The sequence below is a fragment of the Bison bison genome, unplaced genomic scaffold, assembly GCF_000754665.1.
Source record: "Bison bison bison isolate TAMUID 2011002044 unplaced genomic scaffold, Bison_UMD1.0 scf7180017864384, whole genome shotgun sequence".
Taxonomy (NCBI): Eukaryota; Metazoa; Chordata; class Mammalia; order Artiodactyla; family Bovidae; genus Bison; species Bison bison.
The window spans coordinates 995630-1014510 of record NW_011494956.1 but is presented as its reverse complement, the minus strand read 5'-3'; the positions used below and the strand labels follow the sequence as shown (position 1 = coordinate 1014510).

The following is an 18881-nucleotide window of genomic DNA, read 5'->3' as shown; positions in this document are numbered from 1 at the left end:
GTGGTATCCATTTGTCAGTGTTGCTGTTGAGCACCTTGAAGTGTGACTAGTCTAAATTAAGATATGCTTTAAGTGTAAAATTCACACTAGGTCTTAAAGACTTAGTACAACAAAAAAGAATGTAAACTTTCTTGTTAATTTTTTATTGATTATGTATCAAAATGATAATATTTTGGATATGTTGGGTTAATCTATTTTATAAATCTTGCCTGTTTTTATTTTTTAATGAGCAATTGCTAGAAAACTTTGCCTCACATATATGGCTCACATTTTATTTCTATTGACAGTGCTGGTCTAAATCTTGATCAGATGATGGTGATGATCTTTTTTTTTTTTTGATAATGCAAATAGTCTTGAGTTCTCTTGGAAGTACGTTGTATCAGGTTGGCTCTTTTTTGTGATGTTAATGACTGTCGATGATGATTACCTCGATCTGTTAATTTATTAGGGTTTTCAAAATGTTGATATTCTAATTATATCACTCTTTTTTCATTTTTTTACTGGCATTCTTATATAAGCACCTCAGCAACTCTTTGGTTATCTGTTTATAGATGTTTTTGCACAGAAAAGTCAAAATATTGATTCCTTTTATTTACTGGTTTCATGATTTGTTTGTTTGTTTGTTTTTTGCATGCAGGGTCTCTTACTTCTGATAGAAAAAATTCATCTCAGGAAAAAGTGTTGCTGAGCCTCTTTTGTTTTTTCTCATTACCTCATGTGGGCTACCTGTACATGATTGTCAAATCTGTTGAATTATTGTCGGTTTACCAATATCCCGAGAAATCTCAGCAGGCGGTGCTTACCCCGCAGTTTCTGCATGTCATCACAAGGTATGTTCCAGTCCCTTGCTGGCTTTTGAGTCATTTATTTCTCTCAGTTCCTGAGGTGCTTTCTAAATCTTTAAATGAAAAGTATGTGAACCAGTGGATAGCACTATAAATTAATGATATACACCTGGGGTTTATTTAATTAATTTATTTTTTAAATAATGGCTCATAACTGCCTTTTCAACATCAGAGATTTAAATTCTGGTTTTGCCTTTGTTTTGTTTTCTTAAACTGGATGGGAATCTTTCTAAGAACGGGTAAGGTTCTTCATGAGGGAAGATGTTCGTAGGGAATTCTAATGAAAAGTCAGTGGGGGCTCTTGACAACAGTCAGGGCATCTTTTTAGTTTTAGATTTCCTAAATTTTTTTTTTCACTGCTGTCATATCTTTTCTATGTGAGTTGAGTTCATTGATATGGTTTAGGACTGTAAAGGGTCCAGAAAGCCTGCCTGATTCTACTCTCTGAGTAGTGTAGATGGGGAGAGAGTCCAGAGGTTGGGGTTGGTCAGGGTCATGTGGCTAATCAGTGGTGAGTGTCTTCTGAGTTGCCTTATCCTCCTAGTAAGCTGGCATGTAAACTGGGTTCCTAAATATAATCTCATTTCCTTTTATCTCAGCAGCTAGTAATGCTTGTGGTTTGATTTCCTGTTTTTTTGAATTCAGGTTCTAGGCAAGGCACTGCATTGAGCCCTCTGGCCAACCAACCATGAATAAGGCACAGCCTCTGTTTATGCAAACAGCAACGTAAGAGAGGATGAAAGACACGTACAAGGGACACAAACACTAGGAGATTTGTGAAAAATGTCCTGAGACCACATGGACGTGTTGTAGGCTATGGGAAGAGGGAAGTTACTTCTGGCCAAGTCACGCGGGCAAAGTTTCTGTGTTGAAAGTGAGGCCCGAAAGCTAGTTAGATTTGACAGATAGAGACTGAAAGTGGAGGGCATTCCAGATAGAGGGGAAGCTACAAGCAAAGCTATGTCCAGGTTTGTTGGAGTTTCTGATAAGTAATTGCATAGGACAGTGCTTCTTTTTATTTTTCCCAATTGAGTGGTAATATCAGAATTTCCAGCAGGTGCTGTGGTGTATTTCACACCAGCACAGGACCCAGCTGAAGATTCTGACACCCACTCCCCGTGGGCGTGCTTCCCTCTCTTCCTACTCTCTGGCATGGGGAACAGTGTAGAGGTCTCTGGTCTTTTCAGTTTCCAAAGGGTTGTGTAGTAATGTCCTATAAATATAAAGTTGCTGAAACAAAGAAAAGTGGGGAAAATAGTGCCTGAGAGGGAACTTGGGGCTTTGGAAATTAAGGAATTTTTTTAGATTTTGATCAAAGAAAAGTATATGAATAGAGCATTACTTTAGGAAAATGGATGGTGGCCACAGTGGAGGATGGCTTGAACATACTAATGAGCTGTTGGGATAGTTCAGTGAGGATAGTGAGGGATTGTATTTGGGCAGAGCAGTAGCAGTGAAAAGAGAAGGAAGCACGGAGAGGAGAGAATTACAGGACTTGATTTCTGGTGGGATACTGGGGATGGAGGAGACATGAGAAAACCCATCAGTTTTGAACCTGCTTTCTTTTTTTTTTTTTTAGATTTTTTTGAAGGGAGGGGGGATGTGTATCATTTTTAAAGTCTTTATTGAATTTGTTATAGTATTGCTTCTGTTTATGTTTTGTTTTTTTGGCTATAAGGCTTGTGAGATCTTAGCTCCCTGACCAGAGATCAAACCTGCACCCCCTGCATTGAAAAGTGGAAGTCTTAATCACTGGCTGCCCAGGGGAGTCCCAAGCCTACTTTTCTGAAAGAATGGAGGCTGGTGTGGTGTGGGGCAGGAGAAAAGTTTGGTTTAGATATTGGAGTTCGAGGTGCTTAGGAAATATCAAAAGGAAACCTATCAAGGTTTTTGGACACAGGCACTTACTGTGAAGTCTCCAGGTTGCTTTGCTGTGCAGAATGTAGCCTGGAGTTGTGAAAAGAGGAGTATGAAGAATGAAGAGACCTGGGTCTGATTTGATTTCCATTCTCCAAAGAGGAATTGGACCAACCATGTACTTTGTAGGCTCTAGTCTTTAAAAACAAGCTTCTGGACTACATGATTCTGAAGATTCCTTCAGAGAGTTTGTGTAATCTAAATGTGTTGCTCAGCACAACCCAGGCTCCATTTCATCCTGCTGCTGCTGCTGCTGCTGCTAAGTCGCTTCAGTCGTGTCCAACTCTGTGTGACCCCATAGACAGCAGCCCTCCAGGCTCCTCTGTCCATGGGATTTTCCAGGCAAGAGTACTGGAGTGGGGTGCCAGTGCCTTCTCCGATTTCATCCTGAGATAATAATAAATCGGGAAACTTGGGTTCTAACCTTGGCTTTGATAGTCACCTGTCTGAATTTTGGGCAGGTTCCCGAGCCATCATTTTGTAAATAAAATAAGAGTATTGACCCAGATCCATGGTTCTTAACTAGGAGTGTGTGTCACACCAGGAGCTTTGTAGAAATACACGTGTCTAGATTCAGCCCCCATGGGCTTCCTTGGTGGCTCAGATGGAAAGGAATCCACTTACAGAGAGGGATACCTGGGTTGGGAAGATCCCTTGGAGGAGGGCATGGCAACCCACTCCAGTTTTCTTGGCGGGAGAATTCCATGGACAGAGGAGCCTAGTGGGCTACAGTCCATGGGGTCACAAAGAGTCTGTGCGACTGAGTGACTAAGCACAACACAGATTCAACCCCCAGAGATTGTGATTTGGTAGGGATGCAGTGGGGACCAGTTATGTGTTTCAAAAAAGCACTCCATAGGATTTCTGCGGTAATCTCCTTGTTCAGAAGCAGCCTAACTTGTCAGCGTTTGATGAGTACTGGGGTGTTCCGCCACCCGCCTCATTGCACTGTGGTCCTGTGACATCCTCCCGCAGTGGGCGTGTTGGTCCCTGGCCTCCGCTTTGCTCAGTGGGCTTTCTCCTCTTCCTCAGTAACAACCTGCAGTGTTACACAGTGCGGTGCAGCGCGGCGGCCGCGAGGGAGGAGGACCCGTATGTGGACACCACCCTGAAGGTCAGAGCTGGCTAATGACAGTGCAACCTAAAGATCAAACATGAGTGCTTGCAAATTGACGCTCTTTGCGTCTAAGCTGGGCGGACAGTAAAGTCTTGTTTGTTCAGTTAGAGCTTTGGGATGTAAAATGGTAAGCATTTTGCAGTTTGTCGTTTAGATGGTAATTTTTAAGATTGCTTTGAAAACGTCATTCAGAATTTAGACACAATGCATGTTTTTAAAATTTGGTAAAGAATATGTATAGTGTAACTTCAGAGAGGGCACATCACAACTATAGTATACTACAGTTTTATTCATTTTGATCAGAAGTATTGGTGGCAGTTGTATAGAGCTATGAAAACAGTTCAGAAATCTGTGTATCTAAGAGCACAGAAGTGAATGCAGTGCATTCAGATGATTTATTTATACCATTATCGGATATACTGATAATTCTTTTGTCATTTTACAAAGCCTTCAACAAGTGTTCTGTACTTCCATAGTTTTGATCTCGTGTTAATTGATATTCTAGGTCAGTAACCTCGTTTTTAGTGAGAAGTAATCTGCTTAGTCTCTAAAAGCTTTTGACCACCAAATAGACAATTTTATGATGCAATTCTCCGTTTTCCGACCCTGAATTTCTGCTCTCAGAAATACACTGATGATTTGCACCATGTCCATCATGTGCAGTTTCACCTCTGAGATGGGTGTTTGTTGTGCGTATCCATGCTTCAGGGAACCCCTAATCATGATGGCCTCTGTTCACACATTATTGTCCATCTGGCACCCGGAACACCTTTTTCTGGAAAAATGAGTGTCCAGTGATGATGGTGTGTAGTGCTTAATGTGTCTGAGACACTTTTCCACTCTCACTGTTACCCAAATTGTGTGCTGCCTTTTTCTGGAAATCACATCCAAGTTTTCTTTTCTTCTGTGGGCTGCCTGTCACTTTCTGCTGCTGACAGGCTTACTGCCTACCTTCAGCCTCTTGGGAAACCAGAATCACAGCTTTCCCATGACCTTCTGTCTGTGTTTAAGATATACACATAGCCTTTTCAAGAGATTATTTTAAAAATAATGGCTATGTCCCTAGTACCCATGGCAAGGTGACAGCCTCTTTGTCTCTTGCTTCCTCTCTCTCCACCCCATCTTGCCTTGTGTTTTGTTTTAAACGTCAGGAAGACCGAGGCTTGTGTAGGTAGTGATGGTGGAGTGAGGGGTACATAACACATTGAGGCAGCATCAATCTGCATTTGAAAATAAATCTCAATTCCAGGCCTTCTCATAGTCTCATAAAACCAGAAGGAAGAAACACAGAGAACCGGAGAAAAGAGGGGAGATGGGCAGCTAGTAGAGGATGCTGCCCCTGAGGCTAGTCCTTGAAGGTGGCAGAGGGAAGGACAGGTCACACCTCCTGGCTCCCCCTTCCCTGCAGTTCCACCACCCTGAAATCCTAGATGCCCCTGAACGAGCACGCCGTCATTTTGCTCCCTTGCTGACTCAGGCTTTGGAAGCTGTGGTGTCTGAGAAAGGTTTCACAGCCTCAGAGAGAGGGCCATAAGGCGTGCTATCTTTATTTCCCTTTCCCCTGAGACTCTGGCTCAGCATCACCAAGGCCACCTTAACTATTCATAGAAATGACAAAAATAGATGGAGGGTTATCCCCGTGCACTTTGTACAAAAGGGACAAGGAAGATGACTTCGGAATCGAAACACCATTAATGGAGGAGCCAGGGAGACCTGGCAGCCTCATTTTGTGAGTCCCAGAAAGAGCTCCTCAGTTAGCTTCTTATCCATTCTGCTTGGGTGAATGTTTCCTTACAAGGACAGGAGCCTGTCTGCTGGTCCAGGGTTTCCTCCAGTTGCCTGGCAAACCTCCAGCCTGTTAGCCATTCCAGGCAGTGTTCATACCTGCAGAGCTAACGGGCCATCTGAATGTGCCCGTATTTCTACACACACCCATCCACTAAGAAACCTTTTTATGTATTTTACGAGCAGTAGACTGCCCTTTTATAGTGTCTGATTTTGACTAAAAGCCCATTTGAAGGTACCACCTGAGCCAGCCCACTGTTAGTGGGGAATTCCCTGGGTGGCAGTAACCAGCTCAGGGCAGGGTTCCTGGAGGCTCTCTGCTTTCTTCAAGTCAGTGTCAACACATACTATGGAGCTCTTTGGTGAACACATGAATGAGATATTCACTTATATAGTTTACATAAGATAGCCTCTTGCTCTGATAAGAATAGGAATTTGGATTATTCGAGTAGCGGAGAGAGACAGGAAAGGAGAGATTGTATCCAATAGATTGATTTTGGAAGTTTTTGAAGTTCATGTACTTCATTCCTTGGCTAAATTTGTGAATTTTTCCTTATTAGGCTTGCCCACCTATCAGTATGGATGTCTGTGCTTTAAGAATACAGCTTTTCATAGGCTTGAAAGCCATCTGTCACTTTAAAAACCACGTTGTACTTCTGACCAAGGCAGACCCTGAAACCGTTCCGGAGAGAAGAGAGTCACCCAAGAGGTTTCTGTAAGCATGCCCTTCACCCCCAGACATCCTTGCCAAAGTTTCTGGAATGAATTGTGTTACTGGTATATTTTGTGTACATCTTCACTAATCTTTTTTTTAAATCAAAAATTTGAATGATCAGATGGGTTTTCTAGCTGTTCTTTTTCCAGAGTAAGAAAAGAAGGTTTTAATGTTCTCTATAATATCCTTTGTAATTGACTGTGAGCTTTTAGAAGAAAATAAATTATAAAACTGTTTCAGTAAAAATCTGTGGTATTATATAATAAGAATTTAAAGGATATGTTTTTCTGTGTTATTAATGAGCGAGATTGAGCCCCTTAGGCTAATCCAAACTACAAAGCTCTTTATTATTTTTCTTCCTTGACCTTTCAGTGGCAATATTTTTATCCAAAGTTTTTTTTTTTTCTGGTATTTCAACTTGAAAAGAAATTAACTAATGCATTTCTTACCTGAAAGCACATTTGTGATGTATAAATTCTATGTTAATCTACCTTAAAATACAAGTGCATTCTTCTAATCTGAGGTTAATTCTAACTTCAGTTCTCTGCTTTCACATTGTTTGGGATAAAATGGTTAACTCCAAAGTGGTTATGCTTCTAGTCTGTGTTTCCTATACTGTGAACTTAGTGGTAGGGAATGCAATCTAATTTGAACATTCCTCTATGGAAATTTTAAGTAGGAGAGAAATCTGTTGGGGGCAGGGGGCAAGGAACATACAGTGTATTTCAAATCAAACACTGTAGTTTTTGCATTTTTGAATTATTTGTGTCTGTGCTTTGTTCCACCCGCAGAAATAACCAGGTTGCCATGGGTAACTGGTCACTTAGAGTGTGCACAAAGTGGTCTAAAATTGACTGATCCTAAAAGCTTTCTGGCAAGAGGAAAAATAACTTGTAATCTTATACATTTGATGTCTTAAAAGTATTATATTTTTTAAATGGTTTAAAAATTTTAATGTATTTGAAAATTCATTTGGCCAAAACTTTGCATTTTAAAAAAGACTGCATACTGCAGAAAATGCTTCATACAGTGAAGGCTGGAAATAAGATAGTGCTTTAAGTTGACTTACAGTTCTGTGTTTTACATTTTCCCAGCAGCCCTGGCCTCACCAGAGCTACGTGCTGGAGAGAGCCAGGTCGCAGGGATTTTCACAGCCAAGTCTGTGTTCTTTTTGAGAGGTCTTGCCTGCTCTTTGAGCTTATTGCCCACTTAAGAATACTTGTGGAATGAATTGGAAGTGGTTGGTTGACCAGTCCACGTGAGTGTAGAACGTTAACTGCTGTTAGGCCTACATACTGTTATACACTAATGTTCTCTAAAAATCTACTGTGTAGTTAAATCACCAAAGTGAAAGTGAAGTCCCTTAGTCATGTCCAACTCTTTGCGACCCCATGGACTATAGCCTACCAGGTTCCTCCGTCCGTGGGATTTTCCAGGCAAGAATACTGGAGTGGGTTGCCATTTCTTTCTCCAGGAGATCTTCCCAAACCAGGGATTGAACCTGGGTCTCCCGCATAAATCACCAAAGAAAATACTAAATGCAAATGGTATCAGAGTTACAATATTTTAGGTATCTGGTATTTACCATTTAAAATTGCCTTTTATTAATAATATGTCTTGTCTTACAATTCTTGTCCTTTGTTTTGCTTTTAGTTCTAGAAAAGGTACCAGTGTTAATCCCAAGACACCTCCTGTAGCTGAAGCTGGGTGGAATTTGTATATTGTGAATACGATCTCACCGGTGCAACTGTACAAAGAAATGGTATTCCTTTCAGACTTCTACTTTGTAGAAATTTAGAGTCTAATTGATGGTTAGAAATTGATTCTAAGTATCACACAGTCAGAATGCCACAACCAGCCAGCTTCAAGGCTCTTACAGAGGACTGTATATCTTCACCTTCTTGTTTTCACAGCTCATGACATTTGAGGATCTAAGAGAAATTCCCATCACTAAAATAAGACTCCCTTATTCATACTCACTCTCCTATGGGAATCGATTAGCCAGTCTAAACATAAATAGCCTTCGACCTTTACTTTGAACCCTGGCAAGAGAATCATGAAATGGAGCGGAAAGAAATCTCAGATCATATGTCTGTGTCTCACACTTCTTTGAAATATTAACAGATGGTCCTAGTGCACCACAGCACTTGTGGTATTGTCCTGTGGGGATCTTTATTCCTTTTCTAAGAGTGACAGCTGTCTACTTATCCCTGATGATTTTTATAAACTATTTTGAAATAATTTCAAATCGACAGAAAAGTTGCAAGAATAAGAATAGTACAAATAATAACAGTGTATTCCCCACATAGATTTACCCGTAGTCAACATAGTCAACATTATACCCGCTATGCTTCTGTCTCTCTCTCTCTCTTTTTTTTGTTTTTGATGTCTGATCTTATTTATTTGTGACTCTTAGAACATCTCATTTTTGACTGGATTCAGACTCAGAAGTAAAAGTTCTCAGAGAGGACAGCCTCCATCTCTTTCTCTCTCTCTTTTCAAATATTTTTATTTATTTATTTTTATTTTTGGCTGTGCTGGGTCTTTGATGCTGTGCGGGCTTTTCTCTAGTTGCAGCAAGCAGGGGCTGCTCTCTAGTTGGACTGTAAGGGCTTCTCATTGCGGTGGCTTCTCTTGTTCTGGAGCATGGGCTCTAGGGCACGCAGGCCTCAGTAGCTGGCGGCATGGAAGCTCAGTAGTTGCAGAACATGGGCTCAAGAGCACAGGCTCAGTAGTTGTGGTGCACAGGCTTAGTTGTCCTGTAGCATGTGGGATCTTCCTGGATCAGGGATCGAACCTGTGTCTCCTGTGTTGGCAAGTGAATTCTTTTCCACTGAGCCACCTGGGAAGCCCAGCCTCTGTCTCTTGACAGTCTGTTGCTGATGTTTTTCTTTGGCCTTCTTCATTCTCTTGGCCAAAAGCTTAGGATATCCTGCAGCCTCTTCCTTATATTTCTTAGTACAGTTCCTTTGGAGCAGCACATCCACGTTTGTGCTGCAGAACACATGGAGTAACAGGACAATGAACTTGAGTGCTCTGGTCCTAGGTTCCTTACCTTCTTTGTTCAGGGGCTTTCTTACAACATACTGGCGGACTTCATTTTCTTAGGAGAGATTGAAAACTTTTTGAGTTCTTCTAGCTCTTTTGGTCCCCAGGCGATGAGGCACAGTAGTATCAGGGAGTCCAAGAATATCCTATCCCCCTTTTTTTTACAATGACCTAATTGAGAACACTCAGGTTAGCGTCAACCATGCAACCCCATCAGACTTGCACTTTCTTTCTCCAGTCCTCCTTCGTCTGTAACAGAAATGCCCCTTACTCAGTAGCAGACAGACTCAGCCATGGGTCAAGACACCTTGCTTCATGGGGAAACCCTGTTTATCGTTCCCAGCACTGACTGGGACCACATAGCCCTTCCATTCTTCACCCAGAGCCTCAGCAGCAACTTCTGTGGCCATAAGCTTCTCATAGAAGGTACAACATTTTTGTTCATCATCCCCTTCAATGAGCTTCTGGAAACCAGTGACCAGAAAGAGATGTTCAACTTCATTCTGAAGCCGCTCTCTCCCTTTTTGCACTCTTGTACTTTCTAAATGCACAATCATGCCTGCATATTTTCTTCTGATCCATTGGAACGTATATTGCATACATCCTAGCCCAATGCCCCTAAATATTTCAATGCATGTTTCCTAAGAATTTAGATACTTGCTTATACAATTATAGCACACACATGTCTTTCAGTAAATTTAACAATGACACAATACTTTAGTCTATGGTTCATATTCCATTTTTGTTGATTGATCCAGTAATAGCCTAGTAGCATTTCCCCCATCCTCTGGTCCAGGATCCAGTCTAGGAATCAAGTAATGTATTTAACTGTCATGTCTCTTTAGCTTCCTTTCATCCAAAATATGTTCATAGCCTTTGTTTTATTAAAAAAACTTTTCTTGTTTTCTTTTTGTTGTTGTTGAAGTATAGTTAATGTCCAGTATTGTAAGTTACAGGTCTAAACATAGTGATTCACAATTTTAAAGGTTATAGCCTATTTATAATTATTATAAAATGTTGGCTATATTCCCTGTGTGGTCCAGAATATTCTTGTAGCTTATTCATTTTATATGTAGTAGTTTGTACCTCTTACTCTTTCTCCTTTATCTTTTCCTTCCCCCACTGGTAACCACCAGTTTGTTCTCTGCATCTGTAAGACTGTTTCTTTTTTGTTTTTTCACTATATTGTTGCATTTTTAGATTTCACTCTTTGTTTTATAACAGATAGTTTTGAAAAATATTTCTCCTCCTCTACCTTTTAAACATTTATTTTTTCATTTCATTTCATTTTTTTTCTTTTCTCATGATTAGATTGAGGTTATGTGTTCTTGGCTGGGTTCCCTGGTGACTCAGACAGTAAAGAATCTGCCTGCCATGCAGGAGACCCAGCTTTGATTCTTGGGTCGGGGGCGTCCCTGGAGAAGGGAATGGTTACCTCCTCCAATATTCTTGCCTGGAGAATTCCAGATAGAGGAGCCAGGCGGGCTGCAGTCCATGGGTCACAAAGATTTGGGCCAGAACTCTATGTAGATGATGTTGTATCTTTCTCAGAGTTTCACATGGGGAGGTGCAGAATATTCATTTGTCCTTCACCAGTAATGTTCATTTTGGTCATCAGGTGAAGGTTTTGCCTGATTTGTCCCTGGCATTTTAATGCTGATAATTTATCAGCTTTGTCCTGTGTTTTCAGTCTTATTTAATTGAAAGTCTTAGACATCATCCAGATGATTTGCCTATTGGAGTCTAAAAACACTGATTGACTCAGATTAGCTAGTGAAAATTTGTATAAGCCCACTGAGTTATAGAATTAGATGCAGCAGAATCTAAATTCACCAATTGAAACTAAGATAAAGGAAGGATGCTTAATCTAAATTTGAGAAGGATTTAAATCATAGAACTTTAAAAATAGTTAAGTCTTTCAGATATGTTCATTAGCTGTATCAAATTGTGATCAAATTATTGCTGAGTTAACAGTATCATTAGTATTATAGTACTAATTGTGCTTTCTCTGATGGTTAGCGTTGTGTAACAGAGTATTTACAATCATGTATGTGATAAACTGGCTCATACTGTTGTATGTTTATAAACTGGCTCATACCATAAACTGGTTGTGGGGGAAAAGAAAGCCACTTTAGCTAAGCCTTATCAGAATGGTAAATAACCACTTTTTATTTCTTAGGATTTAATGTGTTCAGATAGTAACTTTATAAACAACTTGCAGACCTGGGAAACTTTGGGGCGATGTCTTCAGCATCATGAACTGCTTGCCTTCTTTGTGTGTTAGGTAGACTACAGTAACGCCTACAAGACTGCAAAAACCCAGAGTTGCATCCACCTTCTCAGTGAGGCTCACCTATTAGTGAGAGCGGCCCTGATGGATGCCAGTCAGCTGGAACCTGGAGAAAAGGCAGAGCTTTTAGAAGCATTTAAAGAAAGCTGTGGGCACCTTGGCGACTGCTACAGCAGGTTGGTGATGCTGCTTGGAAGCTCGCTAAAGAAGCCACCTGAGCTTCAGGTGTAACTTACCAACTTTTCCACTTCGGGCAGTTATCTGACAAATGGGAGGACACATGAGGGGCTGTGATTTATTTATTCATTTATTCCTCAGCACTTGTTGAGCACATCCTGTGTGCCAGGTACCGTGCTAAGCTTAGAGAGATAAACATGACCTGTTCCTACTCAAGGACTTTCAGTTTATTAGATGAGCAGTGTTTGTGTCTCCCATCAGTTAATTTAGAAATTTGAAGTTTCTTTTCAGGCCTTTGGGAGGTGGTAGGGCATGACCAGTTAAAATACCTGAGACAACTGTATTACTCATCTATTGCCTGTTAGCTTTGAGGGAGAGATCCTAGTTGGACAGTCTGTGGTTTTAATCATAGTAATCAATGGTTTTATAATGTCAGAAAAGGACACTAGGAAGAATAATGATTTCTGTTTTTGAGAATGATCTTTACAATTTTTTTTAATATAATTGTTTTAAAGGCTTACTTGAACCACGGGAGTCATTATAAATTAACGAAAGGCTTTTCCTACTTATGGTCTTCCCCTGGTGGCTCAGATGGTAAAGAATCTGCCTGTAGTGTAGGAGACCCAGGTTCAGTCCCTGGGTCAGGAAGATGCCCTGGAGAAGGGAATGGCTACCCACTCCAGTATTCTTGCCTGGAGAATTTCATGGACAGAGGAGCCTGGAGGGCTATAGTCCATGAGGTCACACAGAGTTGGACGTGACTGAGCAACTAACACTTTCCTGCTTATAAATACCATTCTTGTAGAGCTGCATTATGAATATTAAAATTCACTTGTTTCTCTGATTTTATTATAAGTAAGCAAAAAGAAGCTACATTAATTAGAATGACTTTGCAGAACAAAACTTAGGAATTTGTTCCAGCTCTTATTGGCCACAGAAAAGTATTTGTGTCTTCTGGAAAGCATGATCTGGTTTATTATCAAATGTGTTAGACATCCAAACCTAAAATTGACAAATCTGAGGGTTTTGTTTTTCCCACTTCCTTCCCTTTAGGCTTGAAACCCAGCATTCCCACCTTGCCTTGCCATACTATAAGATGTCTGGTTTGTCTATGGCGGAAGTTTTGAACCGAGTGGACTGGGCAGTAGAGGATGGATCACAGAAATACGAGCGGGGATTAATCTTCTACATTAATCATTCACTTTATGAAAACCTGGATGAAGAATTAAGTGAAGTGAATACAACTTCCTGCTTAGTTAGATCTAGTATTTTTAACTTTTCACTTTAGCTTTTTATGCAATTCTGTTTTAAAAATTAAGTTCCAAGTATTTTCATTGGTGGTATAGTCTTTTTTTTCTAAAAAAGGTAACTAGGGTGCACTTTTTCTTCATTAATAATACTCATAGAATTACAGCTTGAAAAAGAACTTAGAATCATCTTCTCATACTTTCTCATTACATAGACAGGGAGATGCGGGTCACTGTGGTTGAGTGACCTGCCCATGTGACAGTGGCATGTCTTTAGAAGAATGGCAGAGAACCTGGGCCTTGCCTGCCTTCTTCTCATCCACAGCCCTTTACAAAACCCTAGTTGCTCCTCTCTCCAAGTGTCTAAAACTTTTTTATAAAATCCTGGCCCAGCAACCTTCAGACGTTTTTAAGGATTGTTTTTAGCCCCTCATGTATTTTTTATTTTTCGGTTGTTCTGGGTCTTTGTTCCTGTGCAGGCTTTCTCTCGTTGCACTGTACAGAGGCTACCCTTTGTTGTGGTACATGGCCTTCTCATGGTGGTGGTTTCTCTCGTGGAGCACAGGCTCTTGGGTGCCCGGGCGTCAGTTGCAGCTCTTGGTCTCCGGAGCATGGGCTTTAGTAGTTGTGGTGCATGAGCTTTTAGTTGCTCCACAGCATGTGGGATCTTCCCAGACCAGGGATTGAACCTGTGTCCCCTGAATTGGCAGGTGGATTCTTATCTGCTGTACCACCAGGGACGTCCTCCCTTTCATGTATTTTTAAATAGTTGAATACAAATATGCAGAATTGGGTATTGTGATTCCAAATATTTTAAGGTTTTAAGAGAAATGAAATTTTCTTCTATAAATATTATTTTTGTATATTAAATATATTTTGTACTAAGTAGTAATTTTGTATAATGGACTTTGGAGTGGAATTTAATCCAGTATTTGTTTTCTTCTGAACACCTGTTAGTATTAGAAATACTGACCACAACTTGGTACAAAGAGATCACGTTAGGTCACCTCAGATCTCCCATGCTATCATCAACTCTCTTTTTAAATCAAAACATAGTGCGAAATTTTATATTAATTGGAATGTTGTATCTTGCTTTTTTATCCTTTTTTTTTTTTGCAGATTTTGTTGCTTTCTATTGGCTGACTGACCTTTTATTTCTCACTTTGCTCACCAAAGGAATTATCAGCAAAAGTAGTTCAGATGTTTTATGCGGCTGAGCCGAAGCAACTGCCACATATTCTCTGTAGTCCTTCTATGAAGAATATTGATCCTTTAACTGCCATAAAATATTTAAGGAAGCTGGATACTTCTGGATTTTCATCAGTTTTAGTGACATTGGCCAAGGCAGCAATGGCTTTGAAAATGGGAGATCTTGACATGCACAGGAATGAAATGAAAAGCCATTCAGAGGTATGGCGCCATACCTAGTATTAATAGCCAGCTAACGTAGGACCCAGTGGTCATGAGGTGTTTATCTTTTTTCTGGCTTCTGTGTAGCTCATTTTTCCTTAGTGGTAAAGGAAAATAGACTTAATATTATATTAAAAGGAAGTGACCCAAAGTGGGAGTGCTTGGGCTTTGGATTTGGAAATGAGAAAGAATAATAAATGATAAATGGTAGCTAGGGGTATCCAAAGACTTTTCAACTTAGTGTCAGATTTATTCAGAGTACAGTGCTTGGTAATGAAGAGCATATGGGCTCTGCCCTAAGCTGACAGTGTGACCTGGCTTGAGGAGGTGTGGGGTGTGTCCCTAAAAACAGAACAGTGGTGTATATTCAAGTACAGCAAGTGGGATGTTAACCTTGAGCCTTAGGTGTCCAGCAGTTGCAGAAATAGCCTGCCCTTGGGAAGATCACAAATGACTGTGAAAGATTGGGCATTTGAATGGTGTATCAAAGAAAAGGTGGCTTCCCCCTGGAAGAGTGGCCATGTAGGGACATGAGCCAAAGAAATTAATCAGTCGAGGAAGAAATGAAGAAGTGACATTAGTTGAGTACTTATCTCTCAGGTGTAACCAGGAAGAGCAGAAGTTCTTTATTGCTGTACAAATGGCACATTTTGTTATGGTGAGGAGAGCAAGTCAACACTGAGATGTCCTCTACTTTGAAGAGTAGAATTCTAGGAAGATGAATTTTCATAATTTTGAAGAATCCTAGGTAGACCTAAATTTAAAGCTGTCTATAATATTTGACACTTTGATGCTTAACTATGTAATAATAACTTCTAGAAGACAGTTATTAATGCTGTCCTTAGAATTGTCTTTGTAATTAAAAACTGAGATTACAATAAATTGTTAATGGCTTATCAGTGATTCTTGAATGCAGTAGCATGTATTTCCAAGATGAATGCAATGTATATTCTGTTCCTAAATTTTGTTTTTTTAATCTGAAGATGAAGTTGGTATGTGGCTTCATTCTGGAACCTCGGCTATTGATTCAGCAGAGGAAAGGACAGATTGTTCCAACTGAGTTTGCAGTTCACTTGAAGGAGACTCAGCCTGGATTGCTTGTTGCTTCAGTCCTGGCCTTACAGAAGAACAACAAAATTGGAATAGAAGAAGCAGATTCCTTCTTTAAGGTTTGTCCCTTTGAACATGTTATTTTGGATGCCCTGATGAAGTTGGTGGGAAGTGAGGAATAGAATAAGACAAGCAAGTTTTCATTGTTTATTGAAATACCAGACTTACACATAACCACTTGAAAAAGTACAGGTTAAAAAAATGTTTCTTGAAAAATTCTGTTCATGCAACCTGGAGTATGTTGAAATGTTTAAATTGGCTTTTTCCACGTCACTAATGCTAGTGGATAAATTGTTGAACACATGGCCCGTGTGATGGAGTGCTTTTCAGACCAGCTGTAACTTGATCAGTGCTATATTTATCTGAGCCATAGGGGCTTGTTTCACTGTTCTCAAGGTGCTTTGTGGTAAAGATGGAGACACGATCCCTCAGCTCTTAGTGGACTTTTGGGAAGCTCAGCTGGTAGCCTGTCTCCCAGATGTGGTGCTTCAGGAACTTTTTTTCAAGCTCACATCACAGTACATCTGGAGATTATCGAAGAGGCAGCCTCCTGACACCACACCATTGAGAACATCAGAGGACCTGGTAAGATAATGGAGTACTACAGTGAATCAAACTTTATACACATTATGATAATTACACTTATTTTTAACAGTATAACATCAAACGTAATATTACCAGACTTAAATTTTGTTATTTATTTAATTTTATTTTTGGTCTCACTGGATCTTCATTGCTGTGTGCGTATTTGCTCTAATTGCGGAAAGCACAGGCTGCTTTCTTGTTGCACTATAGGGGATTCTCACTGCAGTGGCACCTCTTGTTGCGGAGCACGTGCTCTAGAGCGCAGGCTCAATAGTTGTGGTGCATGGACTTAGTTGCTCCATGATATGTGGAATCTTCCTGGACTGGAGATCAAACCCATGTCCACTGCACTGCAGGCTGATCTGTATCCACTATACCACCAGGGAAGTTCTACCAGATTCTTTCTTTAAGCAGGAGTTAAAAACACACCTGTAATTTGCCTGTAAGTGACATCCACATTTGAAATTTTATATTCTAAGGAGCGCCTCCTACCACTTCTTTATTACTTCCTTGTAGTGGTGCCTCAGTAGCCAAAGTGTGGGGAATAGGGCTTTCCCCGAAATCCATCTGCACTCCCGTAGGTGATGGTCATGAAATAGAACATGAGAGAAGAGACACCTGCCGACCTCCCTGCTGGGAGAGGAACTGCAGAAGGCCTGTGGGAGAGAGACTTCCTCCCTAGACTTCCACTTCCTGTCAGCTGCACAGTCTAGAGCTCTTTTGCAGTCTGAGCCGCTCTGACAACTCTGCTCTTACGCTTCCTGGTCTCCTCACCCCAGGGAGTCCCTTTACCCGTTATGGATGCAAGGCTAATGTGGATTTTCTTGAATAAGGGAGTCTTTATGGGAATTCTCTTCAGAACTTATGGAAGAGGTTTTGCCTCCCAAGGAAAGTAGTAGAAATAAAAATCATTTTCAATGTTACTGTTAACTTTTTTGGGTTTTTTTGGCGACACTGCATGGCATGCAGAACTTGCCTGATCATGGATTGAACCTGTGCTCCCTGCAGTGGAAGCACAGAGTCTTAACCACTGGACCACCATGTCAGGCCCTTATTAACTTTTTTTAAATGTAATTAGCTTAAAAGACGTATTACCCTTTTTGTTAGACACTGTCTCTTTGCACCCTTTTGAAAGTTAAAATATTAGGAAATATTTAGTAAAGATTTGTTCATTAAGAAGCAGCAAGGCTGAAACATTTCCCAGGGGAATACATTCTCAGACTTTCCTCCCATTCCCAAGAAAATGTATAACTAATTTTGAGACGCAGCAGAAAGTTGGAGACTGCTTGCTTTTTGTGGGATAGATGAAGAAAACCTTGTTTTATTGTACTTTGTTTATAATAAATTTCTTTTACATTTTAGATAAATACCTGTAGTCATTATGGCTTAATCAATCCATGGGTTAATGTCTTAATCTCATCCGAATCCTTAGTCGACAAAAATTATATGGAAGACCTTTCAAAATTACAGGTAAATAAAGATGCTTCTTTTTCTTATCAATTTGTATATTATAATATAGTATAGGAGTTAAATTTGGTACGCTCCCGGTTGTCCTGTTAACTGAGAGTGTATAGTTTGGGTGACAGAATCTACAGTGAGGCATCCTCAGCAGCCCTGCAGGGAATTCCTGCTGCTTCTGCCTGAAACTGCTGACGGGAAGGCTGGTTTTGTTGCTGGTGGGTGGGTGAGGAGCTTCACCGAGTCCTGTGACAGTCTTGCCTCATTTTCAGGATGTGCTTGAAAATGCTTTGTGAAATGAAAGTATGGCAAATGCTTCGTGGTGTTTTCATTGTGATTCACTTTTTTTTTTAATTTAATTAATTAATTTTTAAAATTTTAGCGTTCACTCATACAGTTTAGGCCTCTAGCCCAAGCCAAGCACTCCTATCTATCTTATAGGAAATAGATTAAAGTGGCCAGCTCATCTGGTTCCTTAAAGGATTTTTTCCTCCAAATATTTATTAATTTATATATTGGGCTACATGGATCTTAGTTGCAGCACGTGGTATCTTCAGTCTTCTTGTGGCATGTGGGATCTAGTTCCCTAACCAGGGTTCGAACTCAGGCTCCTGCACTGGGAGCTTGGAGCTTAGCCACTGGACCACCAGGGAAGTCCCAGATTTTTTTTTGTAATTAATTAATTTATTTTAATTGGAGGAGAGTCACTTCACAACCCTGTGGCGGCCCCTGCCACACATTGACACAGATCAGCCACGGGCACACATGTGCCCCAGACTTTTTTTAAAGTAAGAAATATGATCAAGAGAATGTAGCCCATGCTGCAAGAATTCTGACCTCGACAGTGTTTTGACTGAAAGTGAGAAATGAAGTCCACATCTGACTTGGTGGGTGGGGCTGGGCTGCAAGTGTACGGGATTGTATTTGATGGAGTCAGTGGCCTGAGGACTGAACATAATGCTCACATCTGTTGTGTTTGGTCTGCCCAGTGTACCTGCTAACATGTGAAAGTTGAGATTTCAAATGAAGAAGTGTTGAGTTTCAAGTTTCTCTTTGAAAAACTCAGCAGCACTTTGATTCAGCTGTAATCCTGGGCCCTCACTGCCTGAGGCCTGTGGGCTGGAGCCCCTCGTGGTTTCCCCCCTTATGCAGGCTCGCGCAGTCCTGGCTGCCACGC

At 40.6% G+C, this 18881-nt stretch overlaps 2 protein-coding genes and 1 pseudogene across 4 annotated transcripts in view; 1 reads left to right on the top strand and 2 right to left on the bottom strand.

The window, feature by feature from the left end:
• HPS3 (Hermansky-Pudlak syndrome 3) overlaps positions 1–18881 on the top strand; it is a 40963-nt gene that overhangs the window by 13445 nt on the left and 8637 nt on the right. For both annotated transcript variants that reach the window (XR_826895.1, XM_010858116.1), the window contains exons 5-14: positions 638–830; positions 3795–3876; positions 6225–6379; positions 8033–8141; positions 11712–11893; positions 12948–13128; positions 14318–14551; positions 15535–15720; positions 16058–16246; positions 17609–17716. Coding sequence is in view for 1 of the 2 variants with exons in the window: in XM_010858116.1 (XP_010856418.1) it covers positions 638–830; positions 3795–3876; positions 6225–6379; positions 8033–8141; positions 11712–11893; positions 12948–13128; positions 14318–14551; positions 15535–15720; positions 16058–16246; positions 17609–17716 (1619 nt within the window). In the remaining variant the exon portion in view is untranslated. The remainder of the gene's footprint in view (positions 1–637; positions 831–3794; positions 3877–6224; positions 6380–8032; positions 8142–11711; positions 11894–12947; positions 13129–14317; positions 14552–15534; positions 15721–16057; positions 16247–17608; positions 17717–18881) is intronic.
• Positions 8151–10345, bottom strand: LOC105001749 (annotated as a pseudogene).
• The window catches only part of CP (ceruloplasmin (ferroxidase)), a 60693-nt gene continuing 57607 nt past the window's right edge, over positions 15796–18881 (bottom strand). For both annotated transcript variants that reach the window (XM_010858117.1, XM_010858119.1), the window contains one exon: positions 15796–16243. The gene's annotated coding sequence lies outside the window, so the exon portion shown is untranslated. The remainder of the gene's footprint in view (positions 16244–18881) is intronic.